Here is a 16,394-nt window from a genome sequence, read left to right as displayed (position 1 = left end):
AATGCAACTTCTCACCTGACTGCATATTACAGAAAGAACACCAACTTAATATAAAGGAAATTGAGTTTTCCCACCCTATCTGACTACCTTCTAACCCAAGTATCTATCAAGACAGAGGAAATAACTAACATCTGAACCTTTGATGTGTTTTATCTGTATTTCTTTGTTAACCTTACAGTTAAGATCAAGCAGCTGTTTCATGTTTTCTGAATAACAAATATTCCTGCCTCAAATTGCCCAGTGAAACATGTTTCTCCTCCAATCTATAGGATTTATTAAATTTTAGGTATAGGTTTTATGAAATGTTTACTTCGAATTATTTGTCTATCATGATATGCTATCCTCATGCTTTCCACCATATAATGTGTAAGTTATTATAAACTCAGCATCTAAAAGTAAGGGACAGGTGATACAAAAGATTACCAAGTGCATTCCACCAATTCCATTCCATTTACTTATTTTAATTTTTTTTCTGCAGGTCATAGAGCTGAATATATGACTACAAGGTAGGAAAATATTTTATCGTAACTCTGTGTCTCACTCTTTTTTTTTTTCCCCTTAACAACAAGCAACCGTTCAGTGCTGCAAGAATGAACGAATTTTGTTAATGAACATGGAAGATCGTTTTGACTCTCGACAAACCATAGTAACATGAAATGTTTGGGGTTCTCACAAAACCAGATTTGCTCTGGCAGATCTGAGGGTTTCCCAGTGTAATTGTGAAGCTCTTTAACGAGTAGACTGCTTAAGAAAGATTTAAATCGAATGGGCTTGGTTTATCTAATCCAAAACACTTTCAGTTTCTAGAAATAGTCTGATTTGATCATTTAATTAATAAGCAATGTTATGTGCATATCTACTGTGTTAGCAAATAGAAAGCATGATCAGTTACTTTCTGTTCCTACTTTTCCTTATGTCATATAAAACTTAGAACTATACCAAATACTCAGGATTTTAGCTTCTTACCCCTTTGGGTTCACTTTAAAGATTTAACTTTTAATATTACAGCATATTGCACTTTTTTCTTTCTTTTTTTTTCTTCATTCATAAAGGGATTTTGAAGCTATCGCTGAGAAGGAAAAGCTTTTTGGAAGCAGATTCTGATTTGGGTTGGGGAAAGGTTGCAACTTTTATTTTTCTGTGCCAGCATTTGTGTAATAGCCAGAAATTATTCTAATTGACATAGCTAGACATTGCACGCTTGAAGCTGGGTTCTCTTTGAGGTGAGAGGCATTTAGAACACTGTGTGTGTGTGTGTGTGTGTGTGTTTTGCAGTAATTGGCAAGCTGATTTTCAAGGCTCTATAATGTTCCTGCTGGGCAATTTATTAAAAAGGAAGCCCTCTTCTTGGTGAACCAATTAGAAGGATACAGCTAGTGACTTGTCTGCACCTCACGGAAATACTGAGGTTTTTTTCCTTCCCCGTGTCAGTGACAAAGAGGAGTATTACTTCTGCGTAGTAATAGGCAATTTATGGAGCTTTTTTCATATATATGATCTCTGTGCTACCAACTGTTCTACTTTTGTCTCTATATTATAATTAACGTAAAGCACTTCGAAAAAAGATCTCTTTTTTTTTTTTTTTTTTTTTTTAAAGATTTTATTTATTTATTTGAGAGAGAGAATGAGATAGAGAGAGAGCATGAGGGGGGGAGGGTCAGAGAGAGAAGCAGACTCCCTGCTGAGCAGGGAGCCCGACGTGGGACTCGATCCCGGGACTCCAGGATCATGACCTGAGCCGAAGGCAGTCGCTTAACCAACTGAGCCACCCAGGTGCCCAAAAGATCTCTTTTTAAAAGAAAGGAATGCAAATACATGAATTTGCAATGAGAACTGTCACTGCCAAACAGACTAGATACGCACATCGACCTGACTTGTACTTCCTCTCATCCACACGGGCGTCCTACACAGGAGCCGGATTACCTGCAAGTCGTTGGGGGCCGGCAAACCAGAGCGCGCCATACCATTCCAGGGTTGGCTGGTGCGGCCCTGATTCTGTTCACCGGATGAGTGCACAGGAAAGCCGGTGCCGTCAGGGGCCTGAGAAGCCGCCTCTGCCACCGAAAGGACTTTGATAAGCGCTCCGGCACTTTGTTTTCCTGTCAGGTTTCTCTCCCAGTGGTGTTGTCGTCACACTCGCCTCATACTTTAGAATCGCCAGGAGAGGCAACTTGCAGGCCTCTGGTAGACAACTCCAGAGACAGGTCTTCACGTGCCCCAACCAGGAGCTACACTGCTTCTCTCGGTCATGCAGGGACAATGATCTAGCTCTGCTAAGGGGCTTTGGCTCCAGCCGCAAGATTTGCTTGACTGAGTCGGTGACAGAACGAGATGAGCCTGTGTCCTTATCCCCTTAGCTTCGTCAGTGGCTCCAGATGTCACCAAGCGTGCAGCACTGCTGGACCTTGTAATAACCATGTTTTCTGGTTTCTCTATTGAATGCTTTGATGTCTTGGGGCCTTGCTGACCTTGGAGGGACTACTACCCCCAAGGTTAGCCAATTCATTGAAATAGGTCATGCTCACAAGTATGCCTTTTGTGTGCAAACCAACCAGTCCAGACGCATACTGTCAACTGCATCCTTTATCGGGCTTTCACGTTCAAGGTCACTCTCCCCCTTCCCTGATCACCACACTTTGTGGTGTGGTGTACCAGACAACTGGGAATAGTCCCTATTCCCCAGAGCCCCCCCAGACTTACTCAACCTAGCCAGTCCTAAACCTGCTTACCCTCCCTCGCACATTCCTTCCCATGGAAACCACAGCATTGCCCGAACGCCCTCTGCCTCCCCATCTACTCTGGTGCTTCCCCATGTACCCCTCCCCCGTGGAGTAGCCTGCCCCCTCCTCTTGGGCAGTGTGGGTAACAAACTGTCTTTTCAATGGCCTTTGCTTCTGATCTGGTGGCCTCACCATCCCTGAATAAAAATAAAGTCTACATTTTAAAACACTTGTAAAATAATGAGGGACACCTGCGTGGTGCATTAGGTTGGGTATTGATGCTTGGTTTCGGCTCAGGTCGTGATCTCAGGGTGGTGAGATCCAGCCCAGTGTTGGGTTCTGTGCTGAGTGTAGAGTCTGCTTGAGGCTCTCTTTCCCTCTCCCTCTGACCCTCCCCTCCACCCCCTAAAATAAATTATTTTTAAAAATCTTTAAAAAATACTTATAATGAAAAGAGTGGATGAAATCAATCACATAAGGTTAAAAAACTCCTTGGTGGGTAGTTGTTTTGGTTTTTATGCCTACCAGATCCTTTCCCCTGTGAATAGCCTAGAATTCGGTATATAAAAGAAATTTCGGGAATTTCACCAGTGGCAGGACGTGATATACTGCCTGGTAGAAGTTTCCATATTCACTTCTAGACTGTTGCAAAAACTCCTCTTAACCTCTCAAGCACATGGGGCTTCAGGTGCTGTTCACTATACACCCGTTAATCCTTTGAGCCCACCTGCTGGTTGAGTCTTAGAATTTGGCTATGGAAGGCTATCACCTTTGCTCCCCTACCTCTCTTGATAGCTAAAGAATGTGGTAATATCTTATGAATCTAGTCAGGCTTCCTCATATTCTTAGGATTTTGTTTCTAACCTGGCCTTTCTGAATGCCAGTGAACTAAAAAAAAGGTAATTCTTCCTAGACAGTTTGCAGCATAATGAAGGGCTTTACCTAATTTCCAAGTGTGATGTATGCCCTCATATAAGACTTCCAATGAAGAAGGAGTTAAAATTGGAATGTCTGGAGAACAGTGCTGGGACTCTTCTTCCCTGTGTACCATTCAGCACAGGTGGAGAAGCTGAGTCAGGTACTTCTGGCCCTCTGCTCTAGAGGAAGAGGACGGAAGAGGCCCCCTCTCTCCATGACAGAGCAAGATGTTGCAGGGTCTGAATGGAGTACGTGGGGCACCGGATGTGTGTATGTTAGAGAGACTGGCTCAGCCACCAAAGCAGACGGGAGATGGAGAGTCCAGAGCAGAATAAAGGGTGTATCGTAATGCTCTACAAATATTTAAGTGATGAGATAGTTTGTTACAAAGAAATAGTCATTCATATGAGCCTGTATCTACCCCCTCCCTGAGAAAACATTGAAACCAAACTCATTTTTCACTTGTGGCCACATTAATACTTACTTTTTTGCATAAAATAAAACCCCATTAATATCTGAGGGATACTGAACAGATGTGACGTTACTTGCATTGACGAATTATGTTGTAACTAAAAATATTATATTTAATTTCTCATATTGGGATTTATCAAGAGCCCTGATTTTTATGACTCACTTTGTCTTCCATGTGACTCATAAGCCAGTCGGGTTTGTAACACTTGGCCAGATAGCTCACAGTTCCATTTTTAAACAAACTAGCAAACAAATGTCATATACAATATACAAGAGAAGGGTAGTCTGAATGAAGAGTTTGTATCGCTTTTGATCACATAAGTAAAAGTAAATAAACGGGAAAAGGGAAGGACTCTTTTCCCCCCATGGGTGGGGGTGGAGAGGGCACACGAGAAATCCTGTTTTGTGATTTTGATGTGACCTATGGGTATTTCATTTATTGTTTGATTTCTGCCATGCTCAGTAATTATATTCCCTTCCCTTAGGCCTCCAAATGTTCCCCCTAAGCCCCAGAAACACAGGAAGTCCAGACCCCGCTCACAGTATAATGCTAAGTTGTTTAATGGGGATTTGGAAACATTCGTCAAGGTACTGGCACCAGCCATCTGGGTGGCTGATCTCCACGCTTCTTACTATAATGGTCTCAGCCTCTCATAAAAGGAGGCAGGTCATTATGTCCAAGTCTGTCCTGGGGCTCTTTGCTTTCCCAGAAAATCAATATAATATTTCCTGAAGTCAGAGAGGAAAGAATATTTGGTTTGAGTGCCTTCAGAAGAGGAAATAAATGTGGGTATTATGCTGGCAAAAGAGAAAGCCCTCTTTCTTTCTTTAAAAAAAAAAAAAAGCCATAATTTGTGCAAAGAGGAAAAGAGCTACCTGATAAAATATTTTGTTTCTACTCGTGCAAATTAGGTGGCACAAAATATATTTTTAAAGTATATTGTTAGGGTAGCTCTGAAGCACAGCAAGAGTTTCGATTTCCCGTGACTTAAGGAATTCATTATATTGGATAAATTGTAAGACCCTGCAGTCTGTATCTTGTATCTCTGCTGTGTTTACTCTGTCTTCTTTTTCATCCTGTATTTCTGATAATGCTTCTAGCCGAGGACGAAGGAACTCACACGCGAGACATCAGGTACAGTGCTACAGGGAGGCGAGGGCGCAGCCTCTTTTGCTCTTGGTATCATTTTCAAATCATAATCGTGCTTGGCTTTAATTACATTTTTAAGGTCTTTGAAAGAAAAATGTTTGCAGTTGGAAATTAGGTTTAAAAATAGGCTTTACTATTTATGGCTTCCTACCTATTTACTATAGAAAGGAGTTATAGAAATCAAACGCTGACTTAAGAGGAATTGTCTCTTCTAGTAAAAGTGGATAAACGCTTAGTTTTTACATTACATATTTGACAATTGTACCAAATTTGAGTCAAGGGCTTTTGTTAAGGCAAGTCAGTGTTAAATACCCAATGCACATTAATGCTGGATTATGGACCCTCAGAAAAATTATACAAAAAAGAGAAGAGCTTTCTCTTTCATGGCTAACATTTTATGTCATGGACTCCAGTGTTTCTGAAGACTAAATTTATGTAGGAAATCACATCATTAGTAACCTCCCTTAATAGTATGTTATAGATGTCTTAGTTTCTTTAAAGGCAGATCTTCTATCGAGTATGTGCTCTAATGGTTAAAAAATGTGTGTATGTGCGTGTGGCATGTACACACGGACAGACACATACATACATACATGCATACATAGAGAGAGAGATTGAGAACCTCTGGCAGCCTTAAAAGCAAGCCCTACCTTGGCATTAAGTGAAAAGCCACTGGACAACCTAAATCACAATCACAAACCCACTGCCATAAGCCTCCAAAGAGCCTTGTTGGCTCTAATTTAATATAAAATTATTGTCAAATTTGATTAGCTAGCTTCCCAGCCCAAGGCTTATAAGCAGGGGCAAATTAGCTGGAGGGAAGGGAAGATAAAGATAAGATGAAAGGACTGAGTTATGCAGCTGATGGTCTGGCAGAGAAGGAATAGAGAAAAGCTCAAAGAAACAAGGGTATGATTCCATTATATTTGATAACACAGTACAAGAATGACTGCCTAAGATGATAGGACAGCTCATATTATATTTTTAAAAGATTTTTCATTAAGAACAATTAATGGAAACCAAATTTAGGTATTAAAGAAGGCGTAAACCAGTTATCATGGGAAATTCACTTAGGTGAGCTCTTCCATATCCCAGATGGCATATTAAAGAATCTTTGGTCGTAGAAGCAAAACAGTGGATACAGAGATCTCTGCCCTTCTGGGAAGTGCTCCATCCCTTGAGGTCCCCACAATATCACTGTGAGAAAGCAAGAGCAAACCATTTTTCCTTTTTCCCATGGGGAAACTGAGGCACAAAAGGACCCCCCCCCCCTTTTTTGTTTGTTATTTGTTTGTTTGAATGTTGGGTGGAGCACAGCCCATTGTTTCACTTCTTGTAAACTATTTTCTGCCAAAGCATCTGGCATCCATGAAATTAAATTAAAACACACACACTTATTACTTTTTGACCACAAAATTCATTGTATCTGAATAAAATACTGATGGTAAGCAAAAGATTAGCGATTATCTGAGTAAATGTAAAGACGAAAATGTTTTTGGAATAATGTGAAAACTTAAGACATTTTTATTTAGAACCTTCTTAGTGCAAACATTTTTCTTTTAATAACATTTTACTCTTTGTTTTAATACTAAGTTTGGCAGAGGTGCAAACTAATATTCTCCTTTTATCACTTCACATTTAAATATTTGTTGCTCTTTTAGATTACAGTGTTAAGTGAATCCGTCATATAAGGGTTACTTCCCCTAAAACAGACTTGTATCTTAAAGAAAAATCCCCTCACATGTTCAGTAAGTGTTGATGTAATTACATCGCTATTTTTGAGCCAACTAGTCCACACTAAAGAGTTTTTATTCTTAAAGGACCTTCTCTAAGAAATTAATAAAGTATACATCCCTAAAACAAATTAACTAATTAGAGAAACTTAATACAGTCTCGAGAAATGACTGAAGCATTAACTGGTTTACACACTGATTAGATGGTCTTAAAACCTAAAATAAAACTATTCCTCAAGAAGTGTATTAGCCATTCTAGGAATAGTAAAGAGTTTAAATGGCTCAGCTGCATTATTCCCAATCCTTCCCCTGTTACTTAATTGGAAAGGTTAGTAGATTCTGAATTGTTCTCATATATTATGACAACCAAATTCTTGTGTTTCAGAATAAAATTCCTCATGAATTAGTACCTGATGTCTGTTAATCATTTTGAACCTCCATGTTTCCTATAAAGATCTAATTCCTGAAAGAGCAGTCTTTAAAAGTACATGAAAAATAACTCCATAGTCAGTAACCTTCTTTAACTACATGGAGTGCATGGCATTGATACATATTTAACTGTGACCTTAGCAGCTCCTTCATCTCATCTGTCATCCTATACATGTTTTAAAACATTTCCAGAATTCACATTTGTTCAGTAGAGTGCACTGACTCTATTATAAGATGTGGGGAAAGAGGCCAAAAAACTCTCCCTTCCTCAGAAAACAAGATCTAATGGGATGTGCATTTGTGCCATTTTTTCATAATCCTTAAAACATGTAAAAATAACAATGAAAAATCTATAAGGATGAGTAAGTTCTGATGCAAACCAAATAAATATATAACATATTATAATCATGTAGAAGGCAATCCTCCTATCATGTACCTGGAAGCATGTAAGCTTTTTTATAACTGTTGTCATCCAGATGGTGTACTCTCAGGATGTCACAGAGAGGGTCCCGGGGTGTCTAAAAGGCTGTGTGTAGTGACTGGTATGGCCCGTCAGTTGTAAGGTGCTATGGTTAGAATACATGGAGTTCTTTTTAGGTCCATTAGATTAATTACTTGTATAAATAACCCTTAAAAAAATGAGTGATTCATGTATTCATTTTGATACATGAGCCCAAATATAAGTAAAACAGATGAATTAGCTTTGACATCTCTAGGCACAACAGAGGAAATTGAAACAGGATTGCATTAAATGTATTTAATGTGGTTTGCTCCAGAACTGAAATATACCTTTGGTTAAATATAATCTTATTTTTGGCCTTAGTGGAATATTTTAGAGGGGGGAGTATTTCGAAATGATCATCTAAAAGAGTAAAAAGCACTCTTTAATTAGGGTTAAACTGTGAACTTTGTTATTATGTGTGATTTATGCCTCTCCTTTGTGGTTAACTGGTTTCCATCTCTTTACCCAGGACTCAGGACAGATTATCCCTCTCATTGTGGAAAGCTGTATTCGGTTCATCAATCTCTATGGTAAACCATAAACTATGGAATTCTTATTTTGTTTTTTGGGTTTTTTTTTTTTTTTTAAAGATTTATTTATTTATTTATTCATTTAAGAAATCTCTACACCCAACATGGGGCTTGAACTCACAACCCTGAGATCAAGAGTCACATGCTCCACCAACTGAACCAGCCAGGTGCCCCTGAAATCTTACTTAAAAAAAATAATCACTAGGAGTATTTCAGTAAATGTGTCTTCTCAATTAACATTTGATTATTAGGGAAAGGGGGACCTAGCAGTTTTGCTGGGGTTTTTCATCCTCTTCATCTTCTGTTCTCTTTAGGTCTTCAACATCAGGGGATTTTCAGAGTGTCTGGTTCCCAGGTGGAAGTCAATGATATTAAAAATTCATTTGAGAGAGGTAATTGCATGTCTGTACCCATAAGCAAACCACGTTAAAAAGCCATCAGCTGCTCTAGAGTGAAGTGGCATACTCATTCTGTAGATCTTCAAAAGCTTTCTCTTTGCATTCACTTCATTTTAGATGTTGAGGTAACAATCTGTTTAGAATAGCTGAGAAATGAAGCCAAAATCGTAAGGCTTTGTTATCAAGTATAGAAAGGCATATGAGCTTTGTATTCTGGTTTAGGACTGGCATTGATCATTCTCAGCATGTGTGTCAAAAGTGGCATGAGAACCCATGAGAAGGTTCTGGAAGAGTGGCAGGATAGCCCTGAGCCTACCTAGTAGGTGTTGGGAGTGACTCATCCCAACTGCATGTCGGGAATGCTTTCCTTCCTCTTTTAACCATCCTCAGACTCCTTCCCTGTGACCTTAGTTGGGCCTTACTCTTGTTCATCATTGGCTGTCAAATAAATCCTACTGAACTGTTACTTCACACATTGTAATTAGCAAAACCATACACTTTAGTGTTAGGCAGACCCAGAATCAAATCACTCTTCCAGTTACTCATCATTTGATTTCAGTCAAGTTACTCATCTCCTATTTTGGCCTCAGTTTCATCATTTGCAGAATTCCAGGATCAGGGTAAGGATTAGGTATAATCAGTGAAAATGCATAACTCTGTGTAGGGGTGGTTCTTAGTAATTCACCTCAGTTATAATGATTTCTATCATGTCTACTGTTGGATACATCTAACTTGGAAGTCAAGCCAAACATACAGAGTGAGGGGCATCATGGCATGGAGACAGGGCAACCTTCTCTCATTCTCTGTCCCTTTTCCCTTGGCAGGGAGCCCTTGAGAGTTTGAAAGCTTGGTGGAAGAGGTAAACTTGGAGCCAGATGGTTTTTCCTGTTCTAAGTTCTCTGACTGATAGGATGTGTAGAGCAGAGCAGCCTCCCCTCAGCAGCGAAGTGGTCCAAGTCTCTTACAGGAACCATATTCAGCATAAGTTGAAATGTATAAAGCATCAGTTTCCTGTGCCAGTCACCAGAGGCCAAATGCTTTATTATTTTTCATTAGAAATTCCCCTAGTATTTGTTACTGGTTTGTGATCTCTTTGGGTGAGGCTTTCTCTTGGTGGGCAAAATATATATATATTTTTTTTTTGGTGCATTTGTGTTCAGTGATTTGCCAGAGAAAGCAGAGAAAAAGGAATCACAGGTCCCTGAGAGTAAGCTGCTGGAGAGGCCAAAAAAAAAAAAGTTAAAATGTATGATCTTTGTGAACTTTAGAACAGACCTGTGAATAAAAAATGGAGTTTGATTTAAGGCTGCATATTATGTTGAGTTTCTTAAGGATTTTATCTCAATTTAATTCTCGGGGAGGGGGTTGGACATTCATGTCAATTATGTACATTTTAAAACTGCTTACCATAAAGAAGAATATAATTTCATATTTGTGATACATTTTTTAAGTTTTTATTTTTTATACAAACCCCTTGGTACTATTAAGGGCACATTTTCACATTCCTCTGTCTGATTTCCAAATCCCTCACTGCTGAATGCAGCTTTCAGATGCACCATGAACGCCACTGTACCACTTGAGGAAGCATTTATTTAATTGTAGGTATTCATAAGTAGGTGCATCCTAGAATAGTTCTGATATTGTGTCTATATTGTATCTTCTTCCCAGTAGGATAAAAAACACAGAATGTAGTATTTGAATTCATGTCAAGCTAAGATTAGATTTTAACTAAGTCCCCACAATATTTTATTTTAAGATTTGGGTAACTTGTAAGGGATTATTTTGTAGCATAAGATTTTTAAAAAGTTTTATTTTGTTTGGCCAACTATTTTTAGGTTAATCATGGGTTGGGGTATCTAAACCAATTATTTTAATTTTAGTACTATATAATCTTTCATAAAGTGTAATTAAAAGATACATGTATATAAAGAAACGTGTGAGTATAGAAACATATTTTTGTTCAGAGAAAAAAAAAGAAGCACTGTGCATGTAACTAATAATTTTTTTTTTTTGTAGGTGAAAACCCTTTGGCTGATGACCAGAGTAACCATGATATTAACTCAGTTGCTGGCGTTCTGAAGCTCTATTTCCGTGGGCTGGAAAACCCCCTCTTTCCTAAGGAAAGATTTAATGATCTGATTTCTTGTATCAGTAAGTGGATATTTTTTTTTTTTAGTCTTTTCCCACCAGAATTGTTTCACTAACCAATTTCCTGGAAAAGGCAGTGACCCCTCTCCACATATCCTCCCCCTAACTATTACCCCATTACCACCAAATTTTTGAGACCATTTGTTTTCTTTCTGGATCCAACATGAGTCATCCTCCCAGCTGTGGCCTCGCCCTCTGCTGAGTGGGTTTTGCTCCTGAACATCACAAGCTCCAGAGAGCCCAAGAGCTTCCCACTTAGTGGCTGGAATAAAGCAGAAAGGCAGGTGCCAACCAGCTAAGGGGGAAGAGGGAGTTGTAAGCATGGAACATAACTTCCTTTTGGCTTTTGGTTCTTGGTTTTCTCCACCAATCTTAGGAGTGGAGTAATTTTCCCATCTTTGACTATGACTTCAGAGCTAAGGTAAAATGAGATCAGTGATCATTAGTACAGTGCAGGGACACCAGGTGGTAATTATCTGTCAGTGGGCATCCCCAGCAAATAGGCAGAGTTGCTGTGGGACTGTGTAGGACATATCATGAAACCGATAATCATCAGCAGATAAACCATGGCTGTTTTATTCAGGGAGGCTTTTGACACTACAGGAAAGAAGGTGAAAGTCATAATACCAGGAATTAGGTATTAACCACATTGAGTTCCATACACCTGAAAATGCAGTGCCTTTTTAAGAAGCCCCAGTTCCCAGGCAAGAGTCTAGAGCTGACTCAGATCGCACAGCAGGGAGAACAAGAATAAGGATCAAGCTTGCCCCTAATGAAGAAACCTTCTCACCCCGCTTCCCCAACCAATTCACCCACCCAACCCTCAAGTCCTACCGACCTCAGAAAATCTCCCAGCTCATGCCTCCTTGCCCATTGCCATCACCAGCGCCCCAGCTTCTCACTGGGGCTGTTGTTAACAGTCTCCTAGGTGGGGTCAGTGCCTACTTCTAGGTGCTACCGTCTCTTCCCACCACCCCCATCCTCCACGTCAGTCCATCCTTCACACCGCAGCTAGATCCAACAGGGCAGATTTGGTTATTTCACTCCCACCGCCCCTCTTTTAAAACCTACTGCAGTATTTCACCTGAACACAGACTCCTGGGTATGACCAATTCATAGAATCGAGTTCTTCTATTGGATCTCTTCCTGCTTCTGTGCACACTTCTGTCCTGCCACCCTTCCCCTGTTTACTTTATATATATCAACAGTAGCGAACAGCAAGCATGCCAGGCCAGCGCCCACCCCCATGCCTTTGCCCATGCTGTTTGATCTGCTGTCCCTGAAAGCTATTTGACATCTGCTGTGAAGGTTTTGCCGACCTAGCCCTCCTCCCGCATGCCATCCCCCCCCACCACCCCTAGCGGAATTAGTCACTCTCTCCTCTACTAACATTCCGCTCTGCACGGAGGTCTATAATTTTTCTTAACACCCCACATTGCAATTTTCAGCCCCTTCTTTTCCCTCTGCTGAAGAGAGAATTCAGGGAGGAGGTTAAGAATGCAGGCTTTGGACTCAAATAGCCTAAATCCAAATTGCCTACCAGCTGTGTGGCCTTAGGCAAGTTTCTTAACCTCTCTGCATGTGAGTTTCATCAACTATAAAAAAAGGGAGAATAGCAGACCATATATATCACAGGGCTGTGAGAATTAAATGAGTTAATACCTGTAAAGTGCTAAGAAGAGTGCCTGGCAAAGAGTATGTTCAATGAAATGCCTACAGGTAACTCCACAGGCCTGTGAGGTCTTAATAGGCTATTCAGTTTTGTAGCCCTAATCCTTGGCATAGTTAATTCCTGGTACATTAGTAAGTACAGAATTCATAGTTGTTAAAGGTCACCAAAATTTCACCAGAATTCTTTTGTTGGCATTCATGCCTAAAATCCTGGCTGTCGTTGGATATGAGTTCCCCAGTCATAATTCCCTCCGCCCCCACCCCGTACAGCCTGATGTCTTGTGTGGGATTCAGAAGTGTGCCGGTGTGTCCATTCCAAGGCCCTTACATAGCCTGAGTCATCACAGCAGGCCTGTGACCCAGCTGAAAAGAACTGAAAAGGAGGTGTCATGTTTCTGGAATTCTCCTTTGGGCTTGTCCAGAGATTTTCCTTACATCCTAGCCAGAAAGCTTAAATCTGGAAAAATAATACACACTCTACAATGCTTAGTGGTTTTCTAGGTACATACATCATATCAACATTTATGTTTATGTGTACCAGTAGGATAAAGCACATAGGACTACCTTGTCAGTTAGTAGTGTAGAATCACTTCATATTTTCACTGAATGAACACTATTATTCCATTGTGGTTATTAAAATCTGAACCATCGAGTCAGATCAAGATTTAAATTCTAGCTTTACCACATAATAGCTTTGTCACCTTGGGCAAAGATGATTAATCTTACTGAATATCTGTTGCTTTATCTATTTCATAAAGTCTGTGGGAAGAATTTGAGATAACTCATATAAAGTATTTAGCATCATGCCTGGCACATAGTAAACCTCAATAAATGTTGCTGGCTATCGTCATTACAACTGTTACAACTACTCCCGGTATAATCTGAGGTCATATATGCCAACACCTGGTTAGCCACTTACCAGTCTGTTCTTTGACCTAATTACCTGACATGCATTTAGAAATGATGCTAGTATAACCCAGAAGTTATGGTGCTTCCAGCACTTTTCCCAGCACATGGAATGTTTCATAACAATCAAAGTCAATCTGTCTCACAATGGAAGGGTCGGGCTTAGCGAAATATGAAGATCGTAGGGGGAAAAATGGAAAATCTACAGAAATATCTTTCTTTTCAGTGCCTTACGTGAAATGCTACCAGTGCAAATGAAGAAGTTGCAAAGACACCCCCTCTGTATTAAAACAGTGGATTAATAATCCTTGGGTTAATTTTTATGAAAATAGTCTCTATCGGCAATGAATGCCCTCCAAGACCTACATCTCAAAGAAGCAAGAGTCCCGGGGTTTAAGGCTGCTAAGGACGCTAGTCAGTAGAGATTTAACCGTGCTAGTAATTTAAGTAGTATTGTCAATGTTTTTGTTAGTGCTGTAGTAACAAAGTTGCATAGGTGTTGAGCTGTCTGTCCCAACCCTACTTTTCCCCCATAAGTCCTGTTATTTGTAGTGCATTTTGCAGAATAGGATGTTTTTCAAGAACACATAATGAATGTTGCTGTATATTACGACCCCTTTTCTTCCAACATCTAATCTCTTAAAAAGGAGGGGATTTCTAGCTATTATTGATTTATCTCTAGGCAGGCATTTTTCTCATGCCAGTGTGACCCTGATGTACCATATTTTTTCTGGATTTTCATTAAATTATTTGAGAATGTTATGTCATTCATCCTTCTGTCTTCTCATCAATATTACAATTTTTGATAATTTGAACCATTGATTAATTGCCTACCATATGCAAAACTTTCTAGGGATTCAGAGACTTGATTTTTACATTCAAAAGGTTTAAAAAATAGTAAGAGCGAAATATTTACAAATATGCAATCTAAGTTAGTATGTAATAGAAGCACAAAGATTTAGAAACTCTAGAGGAGAGAGAGAGAGATCTCATGCAGGTTGATTGTTTTTATCCATGTCATCTCTTAGCATTGCCATAATTGGATATCCCTATTAAGATAATTTCATGTGATATTTACTTTGTATAGAAAAATCTTCCCTTTTCATCTTTTTTAAGAGTTTACATAGGTCTCTGGAGCCCCTGGGTGGCTTAGTCGGTTAAGGTTAAGCGTGTCCAACTCTTGATTTCAGCTCAGGGCATGATCTCAGGTCGTGGGATCAAGCCCTGCCATGGGCTCTGCGAGGAGTCTGCTTCTCCCCCTCTCTCTAAAATTAATAAATAAATCTTAAAAAAAAAAAAGTTTACATAGGTCTCTGGTTACCTACTATTTTTTGTTTACTTATTTTTGGAGCATTTGGGGAAAGATTTTTTTTTAAGTGATGGGTTGTTATTGTGCCATTTTTATGTCCCAAAATATTACATTCTTTGGAAACTTGCAAATATATGTACTAAAAGAAAATTGGTATTAGCACACACGTGCAGTCTCTCTCTCTCTCTCTCAAAAAAAGAAAAAAGAATTATCAGGATAAATTCCTGGTGAACTCCAGTGCAATCTAAATTTGAAATGACAAACTTGGCAGTGGCTCAATTTCTCACCCAAGGATTGTTTTTGATTTTTTTAAACCGTCTACTTTGTGAATGGTTTTGTAAATGCTCCAGATTAGGCCCACACATTCTGGGCAGCTTCTAGAATGTACATATACCATGGCTTTGAGATTTCCTATGGCAGAAGTCCAAAGGACTGGCCCTAGATGAGCTATTCAAGCGATTTGTGGTCTTTCCTGGCTGTCTCAGGGCTGTAAGCCCAGATAGCACATTTGGGCTTCACGTTACCTTATGTGTTACTATCTAGGTGACTGCTTGAGCACCAGGAAACTTTTTTAGGAGGGTCTTTTACCTATCATGATATCAACATGTAGTCTTGTAGGATACTTGAAAAATACACAAAAGCACCTAGAACAAAATACTACCCCACCTAAAGCCACTACTCAAAGACAGTCAATGGTGTGTACACATTTTGTTGCATTTCCTTCTGCTCTTTTTGTATTCATGTGCACACAAACCTTTTTTTAAAACCAAAGTGGAACTGTACTGTCCATTCTGTTCATCATCAACCTTCTTTTTGACTCATTATACATAATTTCAAACATCTATAAAAAGATAACAGAAAATTATAATAAATCCCAGTATAAACAATCACCTAACTTTAACAATTTTCATTTCTTGGACAAAATTTTCCCACCTCTATCCCTTCCCTCATCTCCCTGACATTATATCACTTCCTCTGTATGTATGAATCTCTGGGAGATGAAGATTCTTTTCTTTTTTTGTACAACAAAGCCATAATGCCATTATCATACCTTAAAAAATAACAGTAATTTCCTAAAATCATCAATAAGCCAATCAGTACATTTTTTAAAATAATTGTTTATTATGCAATTAATATGTCATCACTGTATAAAAATTAGAAAATAATACAGAAAAACCATCTAAAATTTCTTATACAAAGATAATATAAACCTTTTTAGTATGTTCCCAGGTTTTTTCTATACATATACCTATGTACTTGTAAGTTTTTTTATACCTATGTACTTTTTTTTTAAGAGGGACAGAGCGGGGTGGAGGGGCAGAGGGAAAGGGAGAGAGAGAATCTTTTTTTTTTTTTTTTTAAGATTTTATTTATTTATTTCACAGAGAGAAACACAGAGAAAGGAACACAAGCAGGGGGAATGGGAGAGGGAGAAGCAGGCTTCCCACCAAGCAGGGAGCCCAATATGGGTGGGGCTCGATCCCAGAACCCTGGGACCATGACCTGAGC

The 16,394-nt window shown here is 39.3% G+C and overlaps 1 protein-coding gene across 2 annotated transcripts in view; it reads left to right on the top strand.

Moving 5' to 3' along the window:
- The window catches only part of SRGAP1 (SLIT-ROBO Rho GTPase activating protein 1), a 264,777-nt gene that overhangs the window by 219,818 nt on the left and 28,565 nt on the right, over window positions 1–16,394 (top strand). Inside the window, exons 11-15 of one of the 2 annotated variants that reach the window (XM_021678635.1) lie at window positions 479–506; window positions 5,211–5,244; window positions 8,393–8,453; window positions 8,768–8,845; window positions 10,868–11,002. In XM_021678635.1, coding sequence (XP_021534310.1) covers window positions 479–506; window positions 5,211–5,244; window positions 8,393–8,453; window positions 8,768–8,845; window positions 10,868–11,002 — 336 coding nt within the window. Of the gene's footprint in view, window positions 1–478; window positions 507–4,594; window positions 4,698–5,210; window positions 5,245–8,392; window positions 8,454–8,767; window positions 8,846–10,867; window positions 11,003–16,394 lie in introns of both variants that reach the window. The other variant, XM_021678634.1, reaches the window with a different exon arrangement.

The sequence above is a fragment of the Neomonachus schauinslandi genome, chromosome 5 (genome assembly GCF_002201575.2).
Source record: "Neomonachus schauinslandi chromosome 5, ASM220157v2, whole genome shotgun sequence".
Taxonomy (NCBI): domain Eukaryota; kingdom Metazoa; phylum Chordata; class Mammalia; order Carnivora; family Phocidae; genus Neomonachus; species Neomonachus schauinslandi.
The sequence above is the reverse complement of the archived record's forward strand: the minus strand, read 5'-3'. Positions and strand labels throughout refer to the sequence as shown.